We start from the raw sequence: 27963 nt of genomic DNA, 5'->3' as shown, positions 1-27963 counted from the left end.
CATTCTAGAACCGGGGTGCCACAGTCAAAAAAGGCCCTCTCACAGATGATGGTCCACCTTTTTGTCTGAAGATCTGTGGGGGTGCAAATAAGGACTTCTGAAGCAGATCTTAATGCATGGTCAGGCTGATGTGGGAGAAGTAAGGGTGGTCTTCAAAGTACGCGATATTTATTCATTTAGTACATGTTTATACTGCCAAAATGCAAATCTCTAGGCAGTTTACATAAAATTAAACAGCATAAACATTAAAATTGGGCTTTCATATAGGTACTTTGAACTGTGCCCAGAAATGTACCAAGAACTCGATTCCTTCTGTCATGGATGGTGAATTAAAATTGCCCTATCTTTCCTTATTTCACTTGATTCAGCTATGGGCTAGAAAATGGATGACCCTTTGGTGGGGGCACTATTTATTTATTCATATGTTTACATTTCTATACAACAGCAGCAACAACATGATGTATCTCTGGGCAGTTTACAAAAACAAAACAATTAAAATACCAAAATTAAAAACAAACCAGTTTAAAACAGCCAAAACAATTAAAACAGCCATCAAAATGCCTGGTTAAAATGATGTCCTTAAAGCTCTCTTAAAAGCCAGCAGAGGGCTGACCTTTAAGAGAGCTCTAATCCCAATTTATGTATTGATTTGATTTATATATCACCCTTCCTAAAGTGGCTCAGGGCGGTTAACACTAAAATAAAAAATGCATAACAATTAAAATGAAAAACCTATTTAAAAACAGATTAAAATTAAAATTAGGTAACATTAAAACTGAATATCATTAAAAGCTAGGCTTTAAGGCTCTCTTGATGCTTACATTTATTTATCTATTTATCTATCACATTTGTAAATTGCCCCAAACTTCTGGCTCTGGGCAGTTTAAAACACAAAACAAACTAAAACAGAAATAAAAACCTTAACACAATTTAAAACCAGAAGAGCCGGGTCTCACGATCAGTGAGACCCGGTTTGGGAAGGGAAGCGGGGAGAGCGGGCTAAGCCCACTCTCCCGGCACACAAGCAGGGTGGGAGCCCTGGGCAGCCGGATCGGCCGCCCACATAAATTGCCGGCTCCGTGACAGAGCCGGCAGGGGCTGAGGAGTTGGGGGCCATGCGGCCCCTGGAAGCTCCAGTATGCCCTGCGTGAGCACACAGGGCATACCAGAGAGACCCCTGGAGCCAGGAAGTGGCTTTTCGCCTCCCCTCCAGGGGTCTACTCACGAGTAGCCACGGCGCGGAGCCTCGCTGCAGCTACTCACGATCAGAAAAACTGGGTTTGCGGAGCACTCGCTCTGCAAACCCATTTAAGGGGAGGAGTACTTAGGCGGGTTAACCGCCGGAAGGCAACCAGGCTCGGCTGTGAGCCCGGTGGCTCCCACAATCATCCGAAATCGGCTAGGCTCCCCAGGCCGATTTCAGCTGATCGTGGGAATAGCCTCGAAGTCTAGTTGGGTGAAAAAATGTGTCTTTAGAAACGTCTTAAAAGTTGTCAGAGATGGAGCAGGGAGCGCATTCCAGAGACTCGGGGCGGCAACGGAGAAGACCCATCCCTCTGTAGCCACCAGACGAGCTGGTGGCAACTGCAGACCAACCTCTCTGCAACTGCAGACCAACCTCTCTGGATGATCTCAATGGGCGATAGTTAAATTTACATTTAACCTCTTCCCCTGAAACATCCTGTATGTGGATTTTGGAAAGTTAATTAATCCAGTTGGCTATATAGGCTTGCACATTCCCCCTCAAACATAAGGATTAGTGAGGGGAGTTGTGCTGACATGAAAGGGGTTCATTATAAATTTGAGTTAAAGCAATAATAGATCAAAGAAGAAGCAACAAGTTGTGTGTGGCAGTAGTTTTCTAGTAAGGGAGGATGGGAATGCTGACATATTTTTCCAAGTTGTTACTACTACTACTACTACTACTACTACTACTACTACTACTACTAATTTATCATTTTTGAACAAAAGGTTTGCAAAGCAGTTTACATGGAAAAAGAATAAGATGGATCCTTGTCCCCAAAGGGCTCACAGATGCTGTGCTGGAGCTGGATCGGGACAGTTGCTCTCTCCCTGCTACATACAAAGAGAATTGCCACTTTGATAGGTGCTTTTTTGCCCAGTTAGCAGCGGCTTACAAAAGTTATAATGCTGTATAGTCCTAAGACTGTACAAACATTATAATGTTGTATAGTCATGCTAAATTATAGCATAAAAAAGTAAATCCAAACACAAATTTAGGTCACCTTCAGGCACCCAGCTGACTCTTTTAGAGTATGTCTGAGGTAATCTGAATTAAGACCAAGCTCCTTGTAATTACTAACAATGTACTGTCCTGTGTAATGTAATCAATTCTGGTTTGATATTGATTTTTTCTCTTTGCTAAATGTTTATAATGCTTTAGTAATGATCATATAAGCAAATTAGGACCTTAACAGAAGCCTTTTCTCTCAAGTACAGTACTCTAGGAACACGAACCTGGCAGTGTATTCTCTGGACTGGAGCCTTGCACACTCCAGTTTCCTGATATAGCTTAAGGCTAATATAAATACTGGAATGAACCTATTAAGAACATAATAACATTATTAAGATTAACATTATGTTATCATTAGGAACATAATAACAGCTCTGCTGGATCAGGCCCAAGGAGGCCCATCTAGTCTAGCATCCTGTTGCACACAGTGGCCCACCAGATGCTTCTGGGAAGCCCACAGGCAAGAGGTGAGGGCATGCCCTCTCTCCTGCTGCTGCTCCTCTGCAACTGGTATTTAGAGGCATCTTGCCTCTGAGGCTGGGGTGGCCTATAGCCAAAAAACTAGAATCCGTAGTAGACTTGTCCTCCATGAATTTATCTAAGACTCTTTTAAAACAATCCAGGCTGTTGGCTGTCACCACATCTTGTGGCAAAGAATTCCATAGGTTAATTATTTATTGTCATTGTAGGGAAAAGTACTCTTATGAGTCCTAAATTTCTTGGCAACCAGTTTCATAGGATGACCCTTGGTTCTAGAGTTGAGAGAGAGAGAGAGAGAGAAATGTCTCTCTCTCCACACCATGCATAATTTTATAGACCTCTATCATGTCTCCCCTCAGTCGTCTTTTTTCTAAACTAAGAAGCCCCTGGGGTTGTAGTCTTAGAAAGGTGCTCTAGGTCCCTGATAATCTTGGTTGCCTTCTTCTGCACCTCTTCTAGTTCTATAATGTCCTTTTTGAGGTATGGTGACCAGAACTGTACACAGTATTCCATATGTGACCACACCATAGATTTGTATAAGGGCAGTTTTATTCTCAATCCCCTTTCTAATGATTCCAAGCATGGAATTGGCCTTTTTCACAGATGCTGCACATTGAGTTGACACTTCCAATGAGCTGTCCACCATGACCCCAAGATCTCTCTCCTGGTCACTCACCGACAGCTCCGATCCCATCAGTGTACATGTGCTTTTTTGCCCCAATATGCATGACCTTACATTTGCTAACATTGAATGGCATTTGCCATTTTTTTTCCCATTCCCCCAGTTTGGAGAGATCCTTTTGGAGCTCCTCACAATCTGTTTTGGATTTCATTACCCTAAATAATTTGGTGTCATTTGCAAATTTGGCCATCTTGCTGCTTACCCCAACTTGGAGATCATTGATGAATAAATTGAAAAGCACTGGTCCCAATACAGATTCCTGTGGGACCCCATTTCTTATTTCTCCCCATTTAGAGACCTTTCCATTTATACCTGCCCTCTGTCTGTCCTTCAATCAGTTACCAATCCACACATGAACCTGTCCCTTGATCCCATGACTGCTAAGTTCTCTCAAGAGTCTTTGATGAGGAACATTGTTGAAAGCTTTTTGAAAGCCCAAGTATTCGATGTCAACTGGATCCACATGCCTGTTGACACTCCCAAAGAACTCCAAAAGGTTGGTGAGGTGAGAACAGTACCCCTGCACAGCGGTTTCTGGTGTGTGAGAAGTCTCTGCTGTGTCCGCCACTGCCGCCCATCTGCCCAGCACCCCGTTTCCCCCTCTCCCTGACCAGGCTGCTGCTGCCTCCTCCCTCCCTCCCTGCCGGGCCTCCTCCTCCTCCTCCTCCTCCTCCTCCAGTTCTGGCTGCAGATCTTGCAAGACTTCCATTGAGATCTGCAGACGGAGCCAGAGGAGGACAGAGGGAGGAGGACGGGGGGAGGCAGTGGTGGCAGGCCACCCTCCAGCAGAATGTCAAGGAGGGGGCGGGGGGAGATATACAAATTTTGCATTAATTCTTTCCGTGTGTGCGATTGAGAGAGTGAGAGTGAGTGAGTTATGTGTGCACAGTGCCTTAACTGCTTTACTCCAATACAGCACCAATACGAGAACAGGATATTTGAAATTTTATAAGAAATCAAAGCATGTTGACAAGTTACAAGTTAAAACCCTGACTAAAGAAGAAGAAAAGGAAGGCCATTATTTTGATCTTGATTTAGTTATCTCTGCTTGAAATAACTCCCATCATTTCTTTATGTGCTGTGGACTACACTTTAAGAATCATTGATCTACAGATATTTTAATGCTTCTCTTTAGATTTCATGGTTTGACATAAACCACATTATTTTGTCAGTTTCAGGATTTATTGCTGAACCTGTTGAAACTTCTGTGGAAGAAATAAGCACCACCGTGGTAAGGGGGTTGGGGGACTTTCTAGAGTAACTTTTACATGTTGTGTCATGTTTTCCTCTGTGATGAAATTCCAAACTCCTCTGTGTCATAAGTTCCAGCATAGTATCTGGAAGGATTTGGGGGCTTTTTAAAATTTATTTCATGATTTGGTTATTGTTGTCTTAATGCAACAAGAAGGCCTGGTCCACACAGTATCCCATGGACAGCGAGAATTACAAATAAGGAAGTTTTAGATCAAGTTAAACCAATAATATCGCTAGAAGCTAAGATTACCAAACATAGACTGACATATTTTGGTCATGTCATGCGAGCTGATTAACTCGAAAAGACAATTATGCTGGGAATGATCCGCGGGAGAAGGAGACAGGGACAGCCTTGTACTCGGTGACTGGATATTATAAAAAATGACACTGGAATGACCATGGCGGACTTAAAGGAAGCTGTCCGAGATAGGATGGCATGGAGTGCAGTGATCCATAGAGTGCCCGAGAGTCAGACACGACTGAACGAAGAGAGAGAGAGAGAGGTGTCCACACCGTTGTTCAAAAACATATACAATTCAGTTTAAAACAACAGTAAATATCAACACAAGACAATAGTGAAAAAATATAATAAAGTAAATGTTACTAAGCTCTCTTTATTTACTGAACACAGCACTGCTCCTTATCCTAATTTGTATCATTCCAGATAAATGTGGATTGCAGTTTAATTTTTTTGGAGGCTACTGAATAGATCAAGACCATCTTGCACCAGAGAACAAAAATGTGGGTAAGATGACTGTTTTTAATGCTCCTATTAAGGTCTACCCTTGATCAGTGTATTTTTCTCCAGGACTGTTCTTTATCCTTATTAAAAAGGGCTTAGACAGATTCATGGAGGGCAAGTCTAACAATGGCTACTAGTCTGGATGGCTATTGGCTACCTGCAGGTCCAGAAGCAGGAGACCTCTGAAAACCACTTGCAGGGAAGCAACAGCAGGAGGGGGGCATACCTTCATCTGGTTCTGGACTTCCCAGGGGCATCTAGTGAGCCACTCTAGGAAACAGGATGCTGCACTAGGTAGACTTTGGGCCCGATCAATGCTCTTCTTACATTCTAATTTGTCTTACAGAAAAAATGAATAAGATGGAGCAATTGTGGTTTTTATTTTAATGCTCTGTATTTCAATTATGATTGTTTCCCCTGCTTTTACCTCTGCCTTATTTTATTGTACTGCTTTGTTTGTTTTTTAATGTTGTTAGCTGCCTTGATAGTCCCTTAGATGGGATAGAAAGGCAGGGTATAAACATTTTATGTAAAGGAATGGTAATTTTTATTTCTTTACAGGTGCCATCATTGGAATTGTCCCATTTGTCCAAAAATGAAAGTTCATCAGAATGTTCATCTGTATTTATGTATTTGCTGTATCCAGCTCCTACGGCAAACCATCCATTCGAACAGTTTACAATTAAGTACAAAATTCCAAGGAAAAATTAAAATGCAATAACATCTGTAAACATCATAATATATAACAACATGAAGTCAGTAAATGGAGGCAAGATGACAAAATAACAATTCTTTATCATAAACAATCCCAGCCTAAACATTCCTTGTTGTAAGGTTAAAACGTTGGGGTTTCCATGTACGTTGCTTTTTGCTCTTTAAGTGTAAAAATAAGAAGTCTTGTAAACAGAAATGAGCTAGCCCAGGGTTTCTCAAGCATGGGTCCTCAGATGTGATCAGACAAGAAGGCTGTTCTCACGAGCAACCTAACCCAGGCTAGGACAGCCTAGCCTGGGTTAGGCTGCTTGTGTGGCACGCTGGGATTGCTCCTGATTCCGGTGCTTCTGCCCTGCCTAACCCAAATTTTAACCCTGGCATTCGGGTCATGCGTATGATTGGGCTGCACACAGCCCTAACATACACAGTTGGGTGCCTAAAGTGCCCAACTCACGGGGGATTGTCCCAATGCACGGTGCTTGTCGTGCAGTACATTGTGGGATATCCGGAGGCCAGGAAGCATTGTCCCAGCCTCCAGAGATCTGCACCACTTGGAGCAGTGCAGATTGTGTGGGCACATGATCCACAGATCCCATCAATGGACATCAATCATCTGGGGATGAGGTAGGTCCATTCCTGCCTTCTCCCCCACCCCTCTGCGCTCGCTGCCCTGGGGGCCATCGTGTGCATAGTCCTTACCACTCCCAAGGCCATTGTGACTGGAGATGATGGGAGTTGTAGTCTGACAAGACTGCAACTCCCATTATCTCTGCCACAGTGGTCATGGGAGTTTTCTGATAACATCTGGGGACCCAAGCTTGAGAAACCCCAAGTTAGTCTTTACAGTGCCACAATAATTTTTGTTGTTTAAACCAGCTATCCCTCTGGGACATATAAATGTATTATACATACATACATACATACATACATACATACATACATACATACATACATACATGCCTTCTGAAAGGCAGCAGGACACCAAATAAACCTGCTTGTGCAGAAAGTTCAAGAATTGGGATGCCGTCATCGATAAGGCTCTGCATCTTGTTGACAACCTGCTGTAATCTGCATCGCAAGGACACTCGTAAAAGAGCCCCTTTTTAGTTTAACTTTATGAATTTGGTATGGTTTTCATAAAGCTACAGTCCCCTCCTCCAGTTGTTCCCGATTTGAATGTAGGAACTTGTATGGTAGTAATTTCCCAACTCTCACTTGTTGAGTATTTAAACATTTGCTTTGTGGTAATGATTTTTAGACCCAGCATTTGACTGTTCCACATGCTTCTAATTGCTTTTATTTCAGTAAGATATTATTTTGGGTACCTAACTAATAAAGTTATGTTATCTGTACATTGGCTCGTTTGGGTGCTCCTTTTCTGCATCTTTCTGTGTCTCGTTCTTGGGTTCCCCTGTACTGCTTAGTGGTAGAGCTAGGGTTGCCAACTCCAAATGAAGCTATTCCTGGAGCTTTTTTTCCTTCATTTCGCTGCAGTATTTTTCACAGCCATGAATATCTCCAGGATTTCCCCCTTTGATGAATTGTCCCCTTTGGTAAGCAGGGTCCACCCTGGTTTGTATTTGAATGGGAGACTATATGTGAGCAATGTAAGATATTCCCCTTAGGGGATGGGGATGCTCTGAGAAGAGTACCTGCCTGCTTGCATGTAGAAGGTTCTAAGTTCCCTCCCTGGCATCTCCAAGATAAGGCTGAGAGAGACTCCTGCCTGAAACCTTGGAGAAGCCGCTGCCAGTCTGTGTAGACAATACTGAGCTAGATAGACCAATGGTCTGACTCAGTAGAAGCCAGCTTCCTATGTTCCTATTGACTTTTAGTAATCACCTGAGGATTGATGCTGATTCCTGGAGACATTAGGCCAGGCCTGATCAACCTTTTGGACTACAGCTCCCATAATCCCCAGCCACAGTGGCCAATAGCCAAGGATTATGGAAGTTGTAGGCCAACAAAGTTGAGCAAGCCTGCATTAGGCCAATCCTGGCGGGTTGGCAACTCTAAGTAACAGGGATGTGGGGGGAAGTCCTTGGCCTCTTTATAAAAGGATCTCAGATAATAGAACTGGCAAAGGCATTACTGGAGACCATGGAAATCTGCCGTCAGTTGGAGTAGACAGTACTAGGCTAGATGGACCGTTGGACTGATTTGCTATTGGAGATCCTAGAGAGAAAGCTGAACCCTGGAGAACTGACAATTCTAGCAACTCACATTAAGAAAATGTGAACAAGGCATCCTTCAAACGACAACGTAGGGACGGATTTACAAGAAACCGTTATCTGAAACATAGCACTGTTTAAGCCAATGGCTTACATATCCCATTGCACCCATTATTCCCAATGGAAGTCAGTAGTAACACTATTGCCCTCTTCCACAGCAGTGTGGCTACATGTGTTAAAGCACCACAACAGCACAGGACATATTAGCCTATGATTTTTTCACCTTGGGGGAAGCGGGATGAATTTAGCCATCCAGGAAGGAGATCTTAAAACGGGAGGAAGATTATCATCTATCACCTGAAAATGGAACTTCGTTGGAGAAGGAGAGTGGTTAAGTGCCCTCCAACCACTAGGTCAGAGGATATCTAACCTGAGACTTCAGTTGTTGGACTACAACTCCCATCAACCTCAGCTTCAAAATTGTGACTGGGAATGATCAGGGTGTCTTGGAGGTTAGGAATAAAATCACTCTATCTTGCTTTTTTTCCTTCCCCATTTTGATTCAGCTAGGCCTAGAAATGATTACTACCTGTAACCTTTTTTTACTTACAGACTTTGCTCCTGCTACTCAGTGTTTTTCAAAGCTGCGTACATGAACTTAGATGTTTCAGGACCTAATTTGCTCTTGTTTCTGAAACATAGGGATTAGTGAAGGAAGCTGAGAAATTTCATTTTAAATTTGACTTAAAGTAACCGTAGATCAAAGAAGAAACAGTAGACACGTGCTTGATCACGAGATTCCTATTAAGAGAGGACTGGAATGCTGACGTGTTCCTCCAAGTTATCGTTTTGTATAGTCATGAGAAATTTTAGGATAAAAAGGGAGATCCAAATCCAGAGTCAGGTTGCCTTTGGGCACCTCACTTGATTCTTTTCTTACTTTACAGTTTGTTAAGTACATGAACTGATGTTCCTTTGATGTTCCTGTCTTTCATGAAACTCTATGTCCTGTGCTCCATTTTAGGACCATTACAAATGCTAGTCTTTAGTGTCATGACTTCTCTCTTTCCCTGCCCCCCAATTGTTCTGGAAGATTAATTTTAGAGCTCTTGCTTGTGACTTTGTGATATTTTAGTTGGTCCTAACAAGGGTATTATTAGGGATCCCTATTCAGCACAGCATACCTCCAGTTGCTGTGGCTGGTGTCCATCTTCTGTTTCTCTTTAGATTGTGAGCCCTTTGTGGATAGGTAACAGTCTTGGTTTTTATTCTTGCTCTATGTAAAGCATTTTGAGAAGTCTTCATTGAAAAGCAGTATAAAAAATAATAAGCTGGACCGGGCGCAGAGCATCTGCGCCTCTGACGGTGCCCCCGCCCCGCCCCCCGCCCTGCGGTTTCTGGCCAGCTTTCAAGCTGTCCTGTCCACTCCTGCCGCTACCTCCTCAATCCAGTGGCTGGCCCAGCCCGCTGCCACCTCCTCACCCCGGGAAGCTGGGCTGGGCCCACCGCCACTGCCTCCTCACCCCGGCGGCCGGGCCAGGCCGGGCCTGCCACTGCTGCCTCCTCATCCCAGCGGCTATTTTCTCCACGTCCCGTCACTAGTCCAGCAGCTTCTCGCGAGAGCTGCCACTCATGGGATTAGCAACGGCTATGCCTATGAGAAATAAATATATAGATACTCTCCTGTGGCTTTTGCATTTTTTCTGATGGACCAATAGGGCTTTTGATTTTTTAAGAGTTAGCACATATGTCATTGATATTTGAATATCATCCATTTCCCCCAGATCTCTGGAAAATTATGTATTTTCCCCTGTCCAGTGGCAGCTGGTGGCTCCTGAGACTGGGGAGGTGCTAGGTAGGGCAGGGCAGGGCGCTTTCCAGATTACCCACTACAACTGTGGTAAAATGCTTTGGCTTGGCAGGATCGAATTGAAAACGATCCCTAAAATCTACAATGGGAAAATTTCTCCACAACGAGAAAATAAACAACACAATACTTTTTTTGCAACTTTCATACAACTTTATATAGCACTAAATCGCAATAATAAAATCTGAAATATGAACAGCACTCTCTCTCTCTCTCTCTCTCTCTCTCCAAGCCCCTCTCTCACCAAACACCTCTCTTTTTCTCTCTCACTCCGCCCCCCCCCCAGGGGTGGATTGAGCTTTTTGCTACCCGTAGGTAGCCAAGGATTTGCTGCCCCCACCGCCACAGTGAGGGTAGGGGTGGCGAAGGAAATGTCCCCCCTTTTTTCTTCTAAAAACCACAACTGCACAGCAGAATGGGGGCAGTGAAGGCTGCAGATGAGGGTGTGCAGTTATTTGGGATGGAAGGAAGGTGGGGAGCTGGAAGTAGCTCTGTCTTAAGGTAAAAGAGGGAACTTTCCCCATGCCCCACCACCACCCTCCCCGCTACAGCCGCTGCCACCCCATCCTGCCACGCAGTGGCATCTTAAAGTAAAAGAGGGACCTTTCCACTCACCCACCCCCCTGCAGCCGCTGCTGTGCAGCCTTCGCTACCCCCATCCTGCTGCGCAGCGGCAGTTTTTAGAAAAAAAAGGGGGGGACTTTTCCCTCACCCCCACACAGGGGGCGGCAAAGTTTGAGGAGTGGCAAAATTTTGCCAGCGTAGGCAAGTGCCTACTTTGCCTCTCCTTAAATCCGCCACTGCCCCCACTAAGCCTCTCTCGCCAAGCCTTCTTCACCAAACCACTTCTCTCTCTCTCTCTCTCTCTCTCTCTCTCTCTCTCAGCCTTGCCATCCAACCCCTTTCTCTCTCTCCTCCCCCAAGCCTCCCCCGCTCTCTCACACACATATACCAAGCCCCCCGCCCCCCAAGCCGATTCCCAATAATTCTCAGGAATTATCCTCAGTTTACTTGGAGTTGGGAAGACCGGTGAGAAAACAACAAGCGATCACACAAAAATCTAGAGACAAATCATCTCTAGACTCACTCTGTAGATACTGAAAAGGTACATGAAGATGCAAAGATAAAAACAAATGAAGAAGAAAAACCAAAATATTCCACACAGAAAGGAAAAACCCTTTCTACAAGCAAAATTTACCAGATTAGCAGTTCTGATTGGCAAAGCAGGGCTGGCAATGTCTATACTCACAGTTGTCCTTATAGCCAATTTTTAAATTATAAATGTTGGGATTCATAAGCATGTACAACACTATAACTACTATATATTGTGAAATCCTTTATCCTTGGATACAATTTTGGTTGTAGCAGTGCCAGAGAGCCTTCCACTTGCAGTCACCACCTCACTAGCGTACTCTGTGAAGCAAATGATGAAAGATAATAAGTTGGTGAGACATTTGGATGCCCAGGAAACTAGGGGTAATGCTGTTGGAGATTCGAGGGTGGGGAGATGGTGTTATGGCTCAGGGATTATCCTCAGGAACTTTATGCTAAATATTTGTTTTGTACTCATAAGAAGCTATTAATAGTGATTAAGCTTGCAGGGAACCTATAAGTATTTTGTTCCACATATTCCATATAAGAGAATGAATGAGGCAGAGGTGGGGGGGATTACATTCATACAACCACACAAATTACAATCATACATATTTGCACTATGGTACACAGCATTATACTAACTCAGAATAAATTAAGGAAAATTTAAAGTTTTTCATACTGGTTTGTTTAGCATATTTCTATACTGCTTGACATGTGCATAGTTAAAATACAACAAATATAAAAACAGATAAAATGATTAACACAATTGTGATATAAACCCAATTACAATTAAATAAAAGCCTAAGAAAACAGGTGTGCCTTATGGGTCTTTTTTTAAAAACAGCCAGATATGGAGAAACACTGGTTTTAACAGGGAGTGCATTCCAGAGACCCAGGGCAGCCACAGAGAAGGCATATATACTTGGGCAAAAATGTCTTTCCAAAAGAGAGGAAGGGGAGAAACAGGCTTTCAGGTAATACCGTAGGTGTCGGAAGTGCTGAGACACATTTCCATCAATGGAACCAATTGTGAAAGGCCATTACACTTAGCGATACTAGTTAAAATTATAATTTGTAATTGTGTGAAAGCAGCAAGGGTCTTGGCAGCCCACCCACATTCCAATGCAACAAGGGGGGAGTGATGTTGGAGATTTTATTGCACAATTTCTGTTTTTATTAGTGTATTGGCAATAACTATTGATATGGGAAACTTTGACTTGACCAAAGTTTTGTATAGGCTTAAATAGAGATGAATGAAATGTAGGACTCTGTCCCAATCCTCCTGCCCCAAATGTGCTTGAACTGCAGTTTGTGCACATCACTAGCAGGAATAGCTTCAGTAGGAGTTGCCAACCCTAACTGTAACAAAAATCTGAAAATAAAGGCCTACTAACCTAGGGCTACTTACCTTGAATTCCATCCTCTGGAGCCAAGCCCTTCTGCTGTGTCTAGAAACAGCAAAGCAAAAGGGGAAGGGAATAGATGACTCTTTAGAACTGTGCTTGAGATAAACTGAGATAAACTGGTCTGTGCTTGCATGTCCCAGCCATTTCAGTGGAAAGTTGACCAATCAGAGATAAATTGTATCTGAGGGGGTGTCACTGCTTAAGATTATGCCATTGTGCTTTATGTGATTGGCTGAAAATTCCTGTTTGCTGAAAATGTCTATTGGCTGATCATCCGCCAACTCAGCAGTTTCCATTGGACGTTTCTTGCCCAGAGGGGGCCAAGACAAGAGAAGCCAGTTTGTCCTTCCCTGTATTGAGAAGACTGGAGCAAGGAAACCTTGTCATGTGATCTGTAATCTGCAGGTCCCTTCCTGTGCCAGCAAGAGCCTAGACTCATGATTCAGACATGAGAGAACCAATGGGGGGGGGACTAGGATTAAATAGTCAGCCGTGATTAAGGTCACACAGAAGTCTTTGTTTAATTGATATAATGCAATTAAATATTTTATTTAATTTCTTTCTTTCTTTTCTTGGGAGGGCCTGGCCCAATTTGGCCCTAGAGGAGCATCACATTCCCTGTTTTCCTAAGGTAGTCAGACCATTGATCTGTCTAACCACCTAACTAAAGCCACCTAATGGCACAGCAGGGAAATGGCTTGGCTACCAAGCCAGAGGTTGCCGGTTTGAATCCCCGCTGGTATGTTTCCCACCAGTATCGGGCAACAGCAATATAGGAAGATGCACTGCACAGGAGGAGGCAATGGTAAACCCCTCCTGTATTCTACCGAAGACAACCACAGGGCTCCGTGGTCACCAGGAGTCGACATCAACTCGACGGCACACTTTACCTTTATGGGAGAGGAGAGCTGGTCTTGTAGTAGCAAGCATGACTTTGGTCCTTGTGGTCTTGTGGTAGCAAGCATGCAAGCAGGGTCCACCCTGGTTGCATATGAATGGGAGACTAGAAGTGTGAGCACTGTAAGATATTCCCCTCAGGGGATGGAGCCACTCTGGGAAGAGCAGAAGATTCCGAGTTCCCTCCCTGGCAGCATCTCCAAGACAGGGCTGAGAGAAATTCCTGCCTGCAACCTTGGAGAAGCCGCTGCCAGTCTGTGAAGACAATACTGAGCTAGATAGACCAAGGGTCTGACTCAGAATATGGCAGCTTCCTATGTCTGCACTGACTTGGCAGCAGCTCTCCAAGGTTTCAGGCAGGATTCTTCCCCAGCCCTACCTGGAAATGCCAGGGATTGAACCTGGGACCTTCTGCATGCAAAGCAGCAGGTGCTCTTCTACCACTACAGCAGCCCCAACTACAGCAGCCCCATCCCATTTCATTACAAGAATATGTATTACCGTATCTTTTACTATTTTTCGGCTTGCTTTTAATATTCCTGGCTGCTAAATCGTCTTATGTTTTCCCCAGTCAGCTAGCTTGCCAAATCAGTATCTGTTCTTAATGATTTGTGCGAAGGCAATTTGTTGTTCTCTGGTACAGCAAATGGGTTAGTCTCGCAAGTGCCACAAGATCCCTCATTGTTTTACCTTGTTAAGGGTTAATCTTAGCAAGTTTACATTCCTAGAGAAGCCGCAGGAAGGTGAGATGATGTATAGCTAAAGCACTTCCGGTCAGCCCCCCTCCCCCCTCCCCTGGGTAATTGGCCTTTGCATTTTTGCGCTATTGCACCAAGGGCTGTTGGGACAGCTCTGGAGAGTGCAAAGGGGTGGAGAAGGGGAAATAAGCGTGCTGTAGTAGAGGGCTGGTGAAAAACCTGAGAAGTACAGATTCCAAAAAGTGCATTTTATGTAGTCAAATAATTGACATTGACATTCACAGAACTCTTCATCAGGCTAGATATTAAGCAGCTAGATATTCCCCCATCCACCCTTGTCTTTCTTATTTCTTATTTCTTATTTAATTTAATTTTTTGCTTAACATCCAGTCTGAAAAAGAGTTCTGGGAAACTCCTAAAATAACTACGAATTTTTAACATATGTTTAGCATTAGGATAATGCTTTTAGAAGTGATTGAAGTGGTCAACACACATCATCTTGTTGTCATCTTTACAACAACCCTGTAAGGTAGGTGAATATTATTATCCCTGTATTGCAGATAGGGGCTGAAAGTGAGTGTCATTCATGATAGAGATTAGATTTGATCCTCCTGATCTGTCACTTGGTCTCGCAGCAGCTGCATGACATAACCTCTTTCTAATTTGGAGTTTTCTTAACGATTGCATTTTGAATGATGCTATATCAGCTCTCAAAAAAGATAGCATAATTGCTGGACAAGGTTCAGAAATCATAGAATTTGAGAGGTAGAAAGGGCCTCTTGACAGGTCATGACAGATTTGTATTTGGATCTAGGAGCCAGCCCCCAAATTAGGAGCCAGATGTACACTTGACAAAATTATCAGACGTAATGATGGACACTGGGGTGTGTGGGTGTGTGTCTCTGTGTGGGTGTTTTTCTATCCCCTTTATTAATAACAAACAGAAAAATGGGTACCTGGGACACCTAAAGATTTTGTTAAATAACTACACCTCTGCAGGTGTGGAGCCATCTGAATGGTGGCCTATGTCGGGCCCCGCCCAGAGGCCCCTCAAGTGACGCCCCATGCATGTGACTTCACATGCACAGGGGCGTGGCTCAGACTCCGAAGAGCCCCAAGCGAGCTCTCCCCGTTCCATTTCAGGCAGCACTTGCTACCTGACAAAATTTATTTCTCTTAAAGGCTGTCAGGCAGCAAACGCTGCCTTAAATGGACGGGGGAGAGCTCGCTTGGGGCTCTTTGGAGCCTGGGCGTGGATGGGGGAGAGCTCGCTCCAGGCCCCCTTGTGGGCTGCGGTGTCCTTTCCCATTGGCGACCCGAGTTCTTTGCACCCATCCACACAATGGTGGCTCCGCCCATGTACCTCTGAATATCCTAGGCTGGGTGCCACAGTTAAACCTCTAGATGCCATGGCTCCCTGCTGCCTGGGATTTGTCATGCCCTGACTTGGAGGTTTTCTGCAGAAGTGCACCTAGGCAATTTTGGAGCCTGGACCTAAAGGCCTCTGGAGGCCCCCCTCAGCTGCAAATTAAGCATCATCATGCTCTGCTGAGCGACCACGCCACCCAGGACAGAGTAAAGAGGATTGGGGGGGGCAGGAGCTGTGGAGGCCCTGGACTTCAGTCCCAAAGTCCAGGGGTATGAGCATCTCTGGGTCTAGTCCAACCCCCTGCTCACTGCACGCAGCTGCTACAGCATTCCTGATAGGTGGCTGTCCAGCTTCCGTTTGATGATCTCTAGAGAAGGAGAGCCCACCACTGCAGGAGGCAAGGAGAGGTAACTAGAAAGAGTCAGAAAGAGTCAGAGGTTGGAGCACCCTCTCTACAGGGAAAAATTAAAACAAGGGAGATTTTTCCTTTAGAAAGGCCAGGAATGGATATGATAATGATAGAGATTATTAGGGTATGGAGAAAGAGAAGTTTTTCTCCTTCACTAGCCGACCCCGCACAGAGCATCTGTGCATTCTTTGGGGCTGGTGGTTAAATCTCCCCCCACCACCTTCTGCCCCAGTTTCTGTTTCCGGGCCCAGCTGCCTCTCCTCCCCACAGCCACTTCTGCCCCGCTTTCTTTCCCCCCTCCTGGGCCTTGCCTCCACAACCAGGCAGGCCCGCCGCTGCCTCTGTTCTCTGTGGCCGGCTGGGCCCGCCACCAGCCACCACAGCCGGGCCGGGCCCGCCGCCACCATTGGCCTGCGCCTCAGCCAATCAGGTGCATCCGCCGCCCAGCCAATCAGCTGGGTTGCCCACACGCATCCCCACAGAGGCTGAGGCACGTCTACAAGGATTAAATATATAGATAATGCTAGAACTGAGGGTCAGCCCTTGAAATTGAATTGAGATGTAGAACAAACTAAAGAAAGCAACTTCTTCATAGAGGACAAGCTAATCAGTTGCTTCTTATACTATACTACTACAATGGATATTTATATACCGCTCTTCAACCAAAGTACTCAAAGCAGTTTCCATAGATAAATAAATAGTACATAAGTAAGATGGTCTCCTGTGCCCAAAGGGCTCAGAATCTAAAAATAAATACAAGGCAGATACCAGCAACAGCCACTGGAGGGATGCTGTGCTGGGGTTGGACAAGGCCAGTTGCTCTCCCCCTGCTAAATATAAGAGAATCACCATTTTATAAGGTGTCTCTTTGTTCATTTAGCAGTGGTATAACGATGACTAGAAGCTACCTCCAGGCTCAGAGGTAGGACGCCTCTGATCCCAGTTTCATGGGAACAAGAGCACGGATGGCCGTGTGTCGTCTTCTGGTGGACTTTCCAGAGGCATCTGGTGGGTCACTGTGGGAAATAAGATGCTGCAGTGGTTGGGAAAATAAGAAGCTGCCTTATACAGAGTTAGACCCTTGGTGCGTCTAGTTCAGTATCGTCCACACTGACTGGCAGCAGCTCTCCAAGGTTTCAGGCAGAATTTTCCCCTGCCTGATGGAGATGCTGCCAGGGATTGAACATGCATGCAGAACCGATGCTCTAGTACTGAGCTACAGCTCAAATAGTTCTAAAACCTATTCACACTGTGTCCCTCCAAATATTATATAATATTACATAACCTTTCTATGATTAAAGTTAGTGTTCCAAAATTTGGATTAGATTCTAATCCTATTCTTTGAACACTAGTCTTGTAGTTTTAATATTCTGTTTTTAAAAATGAGGATATATTAAAATCATTATTCTGAGTTTGAGAATTTGATCTGAATCTGACATAGAAAAATATTTTTATAGATTAATGTAGTGTAACTTTACCATTTTTAGTAATACTCCAATTTATGGGAACCTTTTTAGTTTTAACTATTCTTAATTTTAATTCTCGCTTTCTACCACATATGTAATCATTTTCAGCTATATTACTATTTTAAATTCCCCTTTTATCTTTTCTGTGCATTTTATTATGGAAATAGTATTCTTAGCGGTTTTAGTTTCTTAGTATAGTAGCATGTTTCTTTTAAAATTGTAATTATTCTTAATTCTAGCCTTTTCACAATATCCATCATCGTATTTGCAATCACCTCTATCAGCATGTAACTTTTCTCTAGTATTACCTTCATTTAAGGTAATACCTTGCCTTCATTTAAGGTAATACTAGATTTTATGCTGGCCTCTGAGCATAATAAAGGTTACTTGACTTGACTTGACATGGAAAATCTTTTCAACATTTTCAACGTTCGCTTTTGTGTCACTAAAATCCACGCAAAGGTTTTGGCTTTCTGTCACCAAAATCCATGTCAAGCTGAGACCAGCCAAAGAAATGCTGCTGCTATACCTGCCCTTGGCTTTGTGCACGGTGAAGGAGCCAGATATATGTTGGCTGCTGTCGTCCTGTCCGTCTTTCATCACCCCTGACTGTGATGGAACGAGAACTGGTCTTGTGGTAGAAAGCATGAATTGTCCCCTTTGCTAAGCAGAAGGGGTTTGTCTAAGAGTTTGTCCTAGTTTGCCTTTGAATGAGAGACTACATGTATGGGCACTGTGAGATATTCCCCTCAGGAGTTGGGGCCGCTCTGGGAAGAGCATCTGCATGTTTGCATGCAGAAGGTTCCAAGTTCCCTCCCAGGCATCTCCAAGATAGGGCTGAGAGAGACTCCTACCTGCAACCTTGGAGAAGCCTCTGTCAGACCTGGTAGGCAATACTGCACTAGAAGGGCCAGTGGTCTGACTCGGTATAAGGCAGCTTCCTATGTTGTCCCTGTGCCACAGAGACACCCAACAGCTCTCTCCTGACTCCCAGCTCCCTTTTAAGTTGCTTGTGACCCTCTAAGAGGGTCATGACCCACATTTTGAGGATTCCTGGTCTACTAGCAACAGCTCTCCAGGGCTTTTTGAAAGAGTCTTTCTCATCCCTTCCTGGAGATGCCATGGCAGGAATTGAGCCTAGGACCTTCTGCGTGCAAAGCAGATGCTCTGCTGCTGTGGTACAGCCCTGTCCTCAGTGCCTCCAGCCTCTGAGTTTGATCTGATCTTTTACATTTCTCACTCTCTTTTTCACAGAGAAACTTCTTTCATTAACTGGATGTATCCTGTTCCGCTTTTAAAATAGGTATTTGTCTGCAAGGTGTAATAATTGGCAAAGCTGGAGGCTGCAGTGGAGCAAGAAGAGAAAATGGAAGAGCAGGACCCAGCTGGCTTTGAGGCGGAGAGAAGGGCAGAAAGACGGCCTCTTCCCATGGAGGCTGGTAGCAGCACAGGATTCTGGGAAAGAACCATGCAAACCACCTTGGATGGAGACACAGTCAGCTCAGCTGCACAGTGCCAGCGCTTCAGGCGGTTCTGCTACCAGGGGGCTAAGAGGCCCCAAGAGGTGTGTGACCAACTCCGGGATCTTTGCCATGGGTGGCTGAAGCCAGAGAAGTACACCAAGGAGCAGATCGTGGAGCAGGTGATTCTGGAGCAGTTCTTGGCTATCCTACCAAAGGCAATGCAGAGCTGGGTCCAGGAAGGGAGCCCAAAGACCTGTGCGCAGGCGGTAACCCTGGCAGAAGAGTTCCTACTAAAGCAGCCAAAGAGTGGGAGGCAGGTGGAGCCGGTGAGTATTTTACATCCTGGTAGTAGTTCCAAGAGGGCTCAACTAGAATGACATTCTAGTTCAAAAGCATCACTGGGTCACTTACCTTTTCTGGAAATAATTCAGGGAGGTCGTTTCACAGGTTCCTCATGCAGCTTGTTCCATTGCCGCCAGCGGGGGGGGGGGGGGGAGGCATCTCAACCATGATATTGTAGAGCTGGAAACGAGAGGTCCTTCTCTGTCATGAACCCTGTCACCTATTAAGATCATCTGGAGAAGTCCGGCTGCGGTTGCTACCAACTTGTTTGGTGGCGACTTGGGACCAGGCCTTCTCTGTGGCTGCCCCAGGGCTTTGGAACGCGCTCCCTGCTGAAATAGAGTATCTTCTTCTCTGTTTGTTTTTAGGAAGGCCCTGAAGGCATACCTATTTTCCCAGGCCTTCAACTGAGATCAAATTTTAAATTTCAATGTTTTTAAAAAAATCTATAATGATGTTTATCTTTTTATGAATTTTAAATGTTTTATTATTTTTTAATTCTGTACACTGCCTAGAGACTTCTATACTTGGTGGTATATAAATTCAATGAATGAATGAATGAATGAGGCAGATCTGGGCACAGCATGGCCTTGTTTGAAGCCCTAGAGAACCACACTTAGCTAGATGGACCAAAGGTCTAATTGGGTATAAGTCAGCTTACATAGGTCTAACTAGTATAGCATTGGGAAAAGACTGTAGCAGATGGAAGAGCATCTCCTTTGCATGCAGAAGATCCCAGATTCAATCCCTGGCAGCATCTCCAGGTAGAACTGAGAGAGACTCCTGCCTGAAAACTTGAAAAGCCACTGCCAGTCAGTGTAGACAACACTGGACCAAAAATGGAACAAAAGTTTGATTCATTATAGAGCAGCTTCATATTATGGGAAGAAGCTGTAGCTCAGTGGTAGAACTCCTGCTCTGCATACAGAAAGTCCCAGGTTCAATCCCTGGCAGCATCTCCAAGGAGGGCTGGGAAATATCCATCTGAAACCCTAGAGAGCCACTCTCAGTCAGTGTAGACAGTACTGAGCTAGATGGACCAAAGGTCTGACTCAGTTTAAGGCAGCTTCACATATGCACACACACATGCGCACACACGCACACCTGTGTTCAGCTGTAGCATGCCACTGATTACCAATTGCTATAGGGGAAATGGGAGAGTTGGACAGCATTTCATCATTTATTTATTTATTTATCTATTACACTTATATCACATTCTTCCTCTGATGAGCATGCTTATTTTTATCCTCACAACAACCCTGTGAGGTAGGTTAGGCTGAGAGATACATGACTGGCCCAGGGTTACCCAATGCGTTTCATGGTTGAATGGGGATTCGAACTTGAGACTTCCCGGTCCTAGTCCAACACTCTAACCACAACACTATACTGGCTCATGATGCAACCTTGCGGCAAATAACTCAGGAAGGCATACATGGTTCCCCCTCAACCATCATATGCTCACAACAACCTGGTGAGGTAGATTAGGCTGCAAGAGACTGACTGGCCCAGAGTTACCCAGTGAGCTTCACTGTCCCTCGTCCCCCCCCCCCGACTTTTTTTTTTAAGTGCATACCCAGCTCTGGCAAGGATCCCTGTTGGGGATCATGCTTTTTAAAAAACAACAACGGACTACTACCACTACTATTATATATTGCTTTTCAAACAAAGTTCTCAAAGTGGTTTACATAGGAAAAATAAATAATAAGCAAGATGGTTTTCTGTCCCAAAAGGGTTCACAACCTAAAAGCTAGACAGACCAGCAACAGCCACTGGAATGATGCTGCACTGGGGTTGGATAAAGCCAGTTGCTCTCCCCTTTCTTAAGAGAATCACCACTTTGAAACATGCCTCTTTGCTATAAACATACTCATAGCTCAATGAACATACCCAATGCTAGGGATGTGCACGAACAGGTTCAGAGGTCCTTTTCTGGACCTCCGAACTGGTCCAGTGTTCGCCCAGTTCAGTGTGTGTGTGGGGGGGGGGGGTACCTTTAAGGAGCAGTGTGGTTGTCCTTTCCCCCACCGGAGCTCTCAGCAAAATCGCTGGTGCAGGGCAGCTGCATACCGCCTTGCCACCGCGGGCAGCGTCAAACCGGAAGTGCCCGATACATGTGCATCGATACATGTGCCTGATACATCCCTGATAGTCATCCTCTAGACTGCATCATCCCTGATTATCTTATTTATTTATTTTCTTATTTGTTACATTTATATACTGCCTAGTCAACAATCTAGGTAGTTTACAAGCAGGCAGACCAGTTAAAAAACAAGGCAGAATTAACACGATTGAAACAAAACCAGCTAAAACCAATTAAAAGCAGCCATCAATTGCCCAGTTAAATAGGCGTATCTTTAAGGCCTTCTTATTTTGTTGTTGGAGAATAACCAGAGCTCAGTAGAAGAGCATTCACTTTGCAGTTCCTGCCAGCCCTAGGCAGGACTGGGGAAAGTTCTTGTCTCCTCAGTGTAGACAATACTCAATCAGAGGGAGCAGTGGTCTGACTCGGTCCAAGGCAGCTTCCTATGTTTATGTTATATATATATATATATATAAAAATCCAAACTGCCTGCTAAGAACAACAGCAACATATACCGCTTTTCAACAAAAGGTTCCAAAGCGGTTTACATAGAGGAATAATAAATAAATAAGATGGCTCCCTGTCCCCAAAGGGCTCACAATCTAAAAAGAAGAAAAAAGATAGATGCCAGCAACAGTCACTGGAGGGGTACTGTGCTGGGGGTGGATAGGGCCAGTTACTCTCTCTCTGCTAAATAAAGAAAATCACCATGTTAAAAAGGTGCCTCTTTGCCCAGTTAGCAGGCTTTGAATTCCATTTGTTTTGCTCCTAAAACCCTTTCAGACCTGCAGAAATCAAGTCTCCTGACAGATTGCGATCCAAGGAGGAGTTTTAACACTTTCCCTGGCCTGATTGGTAAGGAAAAAGAATATTGTTTTCCCCTCTCTTTCAGGGCCTGGTGACCTTTGAGGAGGTAGCTGTGCGTTTCACAGAGGAGGAATGGGCCCTGCTGGATCCGGGCCAAAGAGCCCTCTATAGGAAGGTCATGCTAGAGAATTATGGGATGGCGGCCTCTCTGGGTAAGAGTTCCTCTGCCCTTCCCTCCCAAACAGAGCACGAAGTTTTTGATCCTAGTAACTACAGAAAACCGTATATGGTTCCAAAGAATAATGCTGATGCAAAAGAACCTCAATATACAATCTACTCATTTAGTCTGCATTAATCTACATTTGATCATTTATGGCAAAGGATTGTGAAGAATTCCCTTGGAGCAAATGGTGTTCTTCAGAACTCTGAGAAACATTCTTTGGGACTCTTCTTGAATTTTGCAACAAAAGGACTTTTGTTGATTCATATATTTTTAGTGTATGGCTTTGATATTCATGTTTTTCATCAGATCCTATAAGTTGGTTTTATATGGAGCGTTTGTGATGTATTTATGATTGCATGTAACATATTTCTTTGTGTAGTGGTTATAGATTGTGGATTGTTCAGTCTATAATCTTACCTGTATTTCTGATTTTAAAAGATACTTGATTATTATACAGATTGAAGAGTAGATTGTATATTGGTTCCCTCCCCTCCATCAGTTTTGATCCTAGGCCAATTTGAAAAACAGAAGTTTAATTGACATTTTGTGAAACAAATAAAATTCTTAAGCACAACAACAGAAAATAAAATTGTATCTACACAATACAGGGATATTGTATTGTTTGATTTATTTATTTAAAACATTTATATCCCTTCCCTCCAACACTTTACTGCTCAGGGCGGCTTACAATAAAAGAGTAAAAATGTGAGATACACAGTAAAAGAATAAAAACAACACAATAAAACAATGTAATAAAACACACTAAAAGTACAGGAGGAATCATATTGTAAGGACATCTTTCCAAAATGTATAATGGCCATTTGTAATATGACAGACATCTTGCTGATTTATTGGCATAACTGATCTGTGGGACCCAGTGAACAATGAAAGTGTCAGAATGTATTGTTTTTGTGTTCCCCCCCAGAAAGCCTTCTAAGTTCCAAACCTGATCTCATATACTGGCTGGAAGAGGAAGAACTAAGTGACTGGTGCTCAAAGGAAAAGGGGATATCAGCCGGTAGGTGGCTAGAAGAGTGTTGATGGTGATGGGACTTTCTGGCCAGTGAGAATTGCTGGCATTTGTGGGGCTAATAGATTTCTTCTCTGTGGCGCTCCCTTCCTTTATGAAACAAGGAGTGAGCCTCAATCAGCCCTGAAGTATTTCTTCCTTTTGCATTCTCCCCTATGGGTTTCCTTTCCTTTCTGAGACAGGAAGTGAATTCTTTCTTCCAGAGATGATGAGACTGTGCAGGATCATGGCACCTCATCTCTGGAACTCCTTCCCTTCTTTGCCCACCCACCAGGGTTTCTTCTAGACAATTTTTAGAAAACAGCTGAATATGTTGCTCTTTCCAGTCTGATATTGAAAAGTAATCTGTTGAATGTCTTTATCTGTTCACATTTTGTTGGATTTTATGTTGATATAATTTTGTTCTTATGTAAACATAAATTGTGGGATACAGTTATCTATATATATAATTCTCTAAGACGTACCTGTGGCTAATCCCATGTGGGGCAGCTCTTGCAAGAGTTCGCGAGCAAGGGGAGGGGGAGAGGAAAGCGATGGTGGCGGGGAACATAAGACCAACAAACGGGCAGGCAGGGAGGGAAGGCAGCAGTGGGAGTGGGGGAGAAAGCGAAAGCGGTGGCGGATAGGGGGAGAGAGCGAAAGCGGGGAGGTGGGAAGAAAGTGGCGGGCAGCTAGAAAAATGGGCTGGCCAGGTGACTAGCCAGAGGAAAAAAAACATTGGAGGGGGGAGGGCTGAGAACGAAGGAGGGTGTCAAGTGAGGGAGAACTAGAGGCGCAGATGCTCTGCACCTGGGCCAGCTAGTCTATATATATATTTCTCTAAGGCGTACCCATCACTAATCCCATGTGTGGCAGCTTTCATGAGAGTTCGCAAGCAAACTGCCAGCAGGTGGAGGGGAAAGCTGCGGCAGCGGTGGACAGGCTTGCGGGTGAAGGGGGAAAGAAAACGGCGGGGGGGGAGATAACAGTGGCAGGTGGGTGGACAGGGAATGAAAGCAGAAGCGGCAGAGGGGCTGAGAACAGAGAGGGAACTGGGGGTGGGGGGAAGGAGGGGGAGAACTAGAGGAGCAAATGCTCTGTGCCTGGCCCAGCTAGTTTAAAATAAGTATTAATTGAGTTTTTCTCTTTATTCCAGGGTGGAAGAGCGAGAAGGAGGAAGAACCTTGTGGGTTTGTGGCAAAAAGAACTGGGCATCAAGATATGGTAGAGACTTTTGTAAATCCAGATGGACAGAAGGTGCACTTTGGGAAAGCAGCAGGAAAGTGGAAAAATGAATGTCTTTATTCTATGGATCTTGACTTCCACAAAATCTCCTTGCAACCGGAACAACACAAAGGCAGGAGAAGGAATGAGTGTCCTGTGTGTGGGCAAGTTTTCAGGCATAAATCGAGTCTGGTTACTCATCAAAGAATCCACACAGGCGAGAAACCATATAAATGTGCTGAGTGTGGAAAGAGCTTCAACCGGAGAACACGCCTCACTTCACATCAAAGACTCCACACAGGAGAGAAACTGTATCACTGTTCAGACTGCAGCAAGAGCTTTTGTGAAAAATCGAGCCTTACCGCCCATCAGAGAATCCACACAGGAGAGAAACCATATAAATGCCTGAACTGTGGGAAGAGCTTTAGCCGTAGCTCAAATCTTATTGTCCACCAGAGGATTCACACGAGACAGAAACCCCGCCACCACTCAAAAGGTAGCAAAGGCTTCTCTGTTCAGTCTAATCATATTTCGCACGAGCGAATTCATGCTGGAGAGGGTCTGTGCAGCAACTCAAGCTTTCCCGAGAACGTCTGTGATGAATTGAGTCTTAATGGACATAAGGAAATGTGTACAGGTGAAGGAATCTATACATGTTTTGACTGTGGGGAAAGCTTCAGTCAGAGTTCCAACCTTTTTATGCACCAGAGGCTTCACTTGGAAGAAAAACCATATAACTTCTACAGCAATAATTTTTGTGATCAGTCCAGCTATATGGCTCATCAGGGAGTCCATACAGGAGAAAAATTGTATAAATGCTCCGTGTGCGAAAAGAGTTTCAATCGGAGCTGGAGCCTTATTACACATCAAAGGTATCACAGAGGGGAGAAGCCATATAAATGCTCAGACTGCAGTGAAAGCTTTTGTGATAAATCGAGCCTTATTAGACATCAGCGAATCCATACTGGGGAGAAGCTGTATAAGTGCTTCATTTGTGAGAAGAGCTTCAATCAGAGCACCAACCTTTTCACGCACCAGAGAATCCACACAGGGGAGAAACCATATAAGTGTTTTGATTGTGGGAAAAGCTTTAATCAGAGTTCGCATCTTGTCAGGCATCAAAGACTCCACACAGGAGAGAAACCATACAAATGCTCAGAATGTGGGAAAAGCTTCACTCAGAGTCCAAACCTCATCAGGCACTGGAAAATCCATGCCCGAGAACACACATAGGATTTTCTATTTCATGTTAAGAGAGATCGCTAGTCAGAGTACCAGGATATTATACAATGGAAAATTCTCATAACATGTTATGAGAGAGCAAAGAACTCCCTTGAGAGAGAGATGACAGATACGGGCATGCCTATGAATATTTCACTTGCATGTATATTTGGACTAGATCTCTGATGCTTTCCCCTCAGGAGATTCCTTTCCTTAAATCTAGACAGGGAATCGAGGTACTGTCTTGTGCTGGAAATGTGAATATTGTGTGTTTCTTTTCTTTCCTTCTTTCTTTTTAGGACTGTCCGGGTGTGGGGCACGTGGCCAGTCCAGGAGCCCCAGAGCACTCCATGAAATGCAACACTTAGCAAAAGCCTACATTCAGGTATATACAGGACAAGGCCAGTGTCGGGGTGGAGCCCATAGGAGGCACCTGCAAAGGCATAACTGGCCAGGAGAGGGATGAGAGACTGGTCAGAGAGGGAAGACGGGCTGGGGGAAAGATAGCAAGAGCTAAGAGAGATCCCAGAAGCAAACGAAAGCTCCCTGTAGGATTATCGGGGTTGTACCAGCTATTCACTGAGGTCAGGAAGAGTACTGAGGATGAGCAAAAAGAGAAGGCTGCTCACAAAAACCTTGGCTCCCAGGGAGGAACAAGGCTAATGAGAAGGAGAACTGGTCTTGTGGTAGCAAGCATGGATTTGCCCCTTTGCTAAGCAGGGTCTGCCTTGGTTTGCATGTGAATGGGAGACTACATGTGTGAGCACTGTGAGATATTCCCCTCAGGGGATGGAGCCACTCTGGTTAGAGCATCTGTATGCTTGCATGCAGAGGATTCCAAGTTCCCTCCCTGGCATCTCCAGATAGGACTAAGAAAGACTCCTGCCTGCAACCTTGGAGAAGCCGCTGCCAGTCTGTGTTGACAATACTGAGCTAGATGGACCAATGGACTGACTCACTATAAGGCAGCTTCCTATAATGATAAGAATGTCCTGGAGGAGGAGAAATAGGATGGAAACAGAACCCACTCCCTGACGAAGCTGAGAAGCTAGAGGGGAAATGGCAGACTGGGAACCAGCCAAGGGTCTGGCAGAGATTCTGACAATGGCTAACATAGAGCCTAAGCAGATGATTATAGAAAGGTAGAAACTAGATGGCTTTTTTAGTTCCTTTGGTGTACGGCACAGATTTAGATTTTAAAGGTTTTGAAATAAGGCTGCTCTTTTCATTACACCCCAGTCCAATTTTTCATTTATTAAGTGTTTAGGCTGGATTAGGGGCCATTGTGTGAAACAGGATGCTGGAGTAGATAGGACTGGAGTAGATAGACAGCAGAGCTGTTCTTATGTTCTTAACCTAAATTTTGCAGAGCTGTAAAACTTGGGAGGTGCTTGTAATTTTTAACTGTACCCACGTTGCTAGATTGCATGATGGCAATATTAAAAACACTATTTTTCCGTTAGACTGGCCCTTGTCTTTTGCTTACTGAAACAGGAAATTCCATACTTATCCCTTTTGTTAACTCACTGGGCCCTGTGTGTACAGGAAAGGTGCAGAGATCTCTGTATGGACCATGAATCCTAATACATAGGGCTATAGGAAGCCCCAAGATCTAAGGAGGAAACTTGCATGTCAGCTAGGGTTGGGCACTGGACTGGTTAGAAAAGATCTGGTCAGTTCTCCAGTCAAATATTGATTATTTGGTATTGTAGGCTCTCCACAGCCACATAATGGCGTAGCGGGGAAATGACTTGACTAGCAAGCCAGAGGTTGTCGGTTCAAATCCCTGTTGGTGTATTTTCCATACTATGGGAAACACTTATATTGGGCAGCAGTGATATAGGCATCATCTCATACAGAGCGGGAGGAGGCAATGGTAAACCCCTCCTGTATTCTACCGAAGAGGCTCTGGTAGCCAGGAGTCAACACCCAACTCGATGGCACACTTTATCTTTACCTTTAGTCTCTCCATAATTTAACCTCTCACACACAGCAAGTATTGTTGTTCTACAGGACAGAGGTTGGATTTCTCTTACTTGGATTTTCCTTGCCATGGTGGGAATTGAGCAAAAAATATTTAGGCGCACCAC

At 44.5% G+C, this 27963-nt stretch overlaps 2 protein-coding genes and 1 long non-coding RNA gene across 4 annotated transcripts in view; 2 read left to right on the top strand and 1 right to left on the bottom strand.

The window, feature by feature from the left end:
- The window catches only part of LOC128343925 (uncharacterized), a 63268-nt gene extending 55790 nt beyond the window's left edge, over positions 1–7478 (top strand). Inside the window, exons 21-24 of the mRNA XM_053293357.1 lie at positions 3755–3921; positions 4589–4647; positions 5335–5415; positions 5974–7478. Coding sequence (XP_053149332.1) covers positions 3755–3921; positions 4589–4636 — 215 coding nt within the window. The 3' untranslated portion in view covers positions 4637–4647; positions 5335–5415; positions 5974–7478. The remainder of the gene's footprint in view (positions 1–3754; positions 3922–4588; positions 4648–5334; positions 5416–5973) is intronic.
- A 3677-nt stretch (positions 7479–11155) lies between these two features.
- LOC128342723 (uncharacterized) lies at positions 11156–14340 on the bottom strand. Its single transcript, XR_008315132.1, has 3 exons — positions 13556–14340; positions 12668–12707; positions 11156–11577 (listed from the first exon to the last, which is right to left on the bottom strand). It is a non-coding gene; the product is annotated as an uncharacterized LOC128342723 (long non-coding RNA).
- A 10-nt stretch (positions 14341–14350) lies between these two features.
- Positions 14351–27335, top strand: LOC128342628 (zinc finger protein 436-like). Of its 2 annotated transcripts, none has more exons than XM_053290194.1 (5): positions 14351–14789; positions 18808–19293; positions 22282–22408; positions 23345–23437; positions 24585–27335. In XM_053290194.1, exons 2-5 carry the CDS (start codon positions 18871–18873, stop codon positions 25883–25885), a joined length of 1944 nt encoding a protein of 647 aa, XP_053146169.1. In that variant the 5' UTR covers positions 14351–14789; positions 18808–18870; the 3' UTR covers positions 25886–27335. The 2 variants fall into 2 exon arrangements, with proteins under 2 accessions (XP_053146169.1, XP_053146170.1); XM_053290195.1 differs by having other exon boundaries at positions 18759–19293.
- The last annotated feature ends 628 nt before the right edge of the window (positions 27336–27963 follow it).

The sequence above is a fragment of the Hemicordylus capensis genome, chromosome 2, assembly GCF_027244095.1.
Source record: "Hemicordylus capensis ecotype Gifberg chromosome 2, rHemCap1.1.pri, whole genome shotgun sequence".
Classification (NCBI taxonomy): Eukaryota; Metazoa; Chordata; class Lepidosauria; order Squamata; family Cordylidae; genus Hemicordylus; species Hemicordylus capensis.
The sequence above is the reverse complement of the archived record's forward strand: the minus strand, read 5'-3'. Positions and strand labels throughout refer to the sequence as shown.

What these genes read in the sequence shown, in the direction of transcription:
- LOC128342628 (XM_053290194.1), top strand. Translation starts at nt 18,871, where the DNA reads ATGGAAGAGCAGGACCCAGCTGGCTTTGAGGCGGAGAGAAGGGCAGAA. An exon ending in GTGGGAGGCAGGTGGAGCCG is followed by an intron (nt 19,294 to 22,281) that starts GTGAGTATTTTA and finishes CCTCTCTTTCAG; the next exon opens with GGCCTGGTGACCTTTGAGGA. An exon ending in GGAAAAGGGGATATCAGCCG is followed by an intron (nt 23,438 to 24,584) that starts GTAGGTGGCTAG and finishes TCTTTATTCCAG; the next exon opens with GGTGGAAGAGCGAGAAGGAG.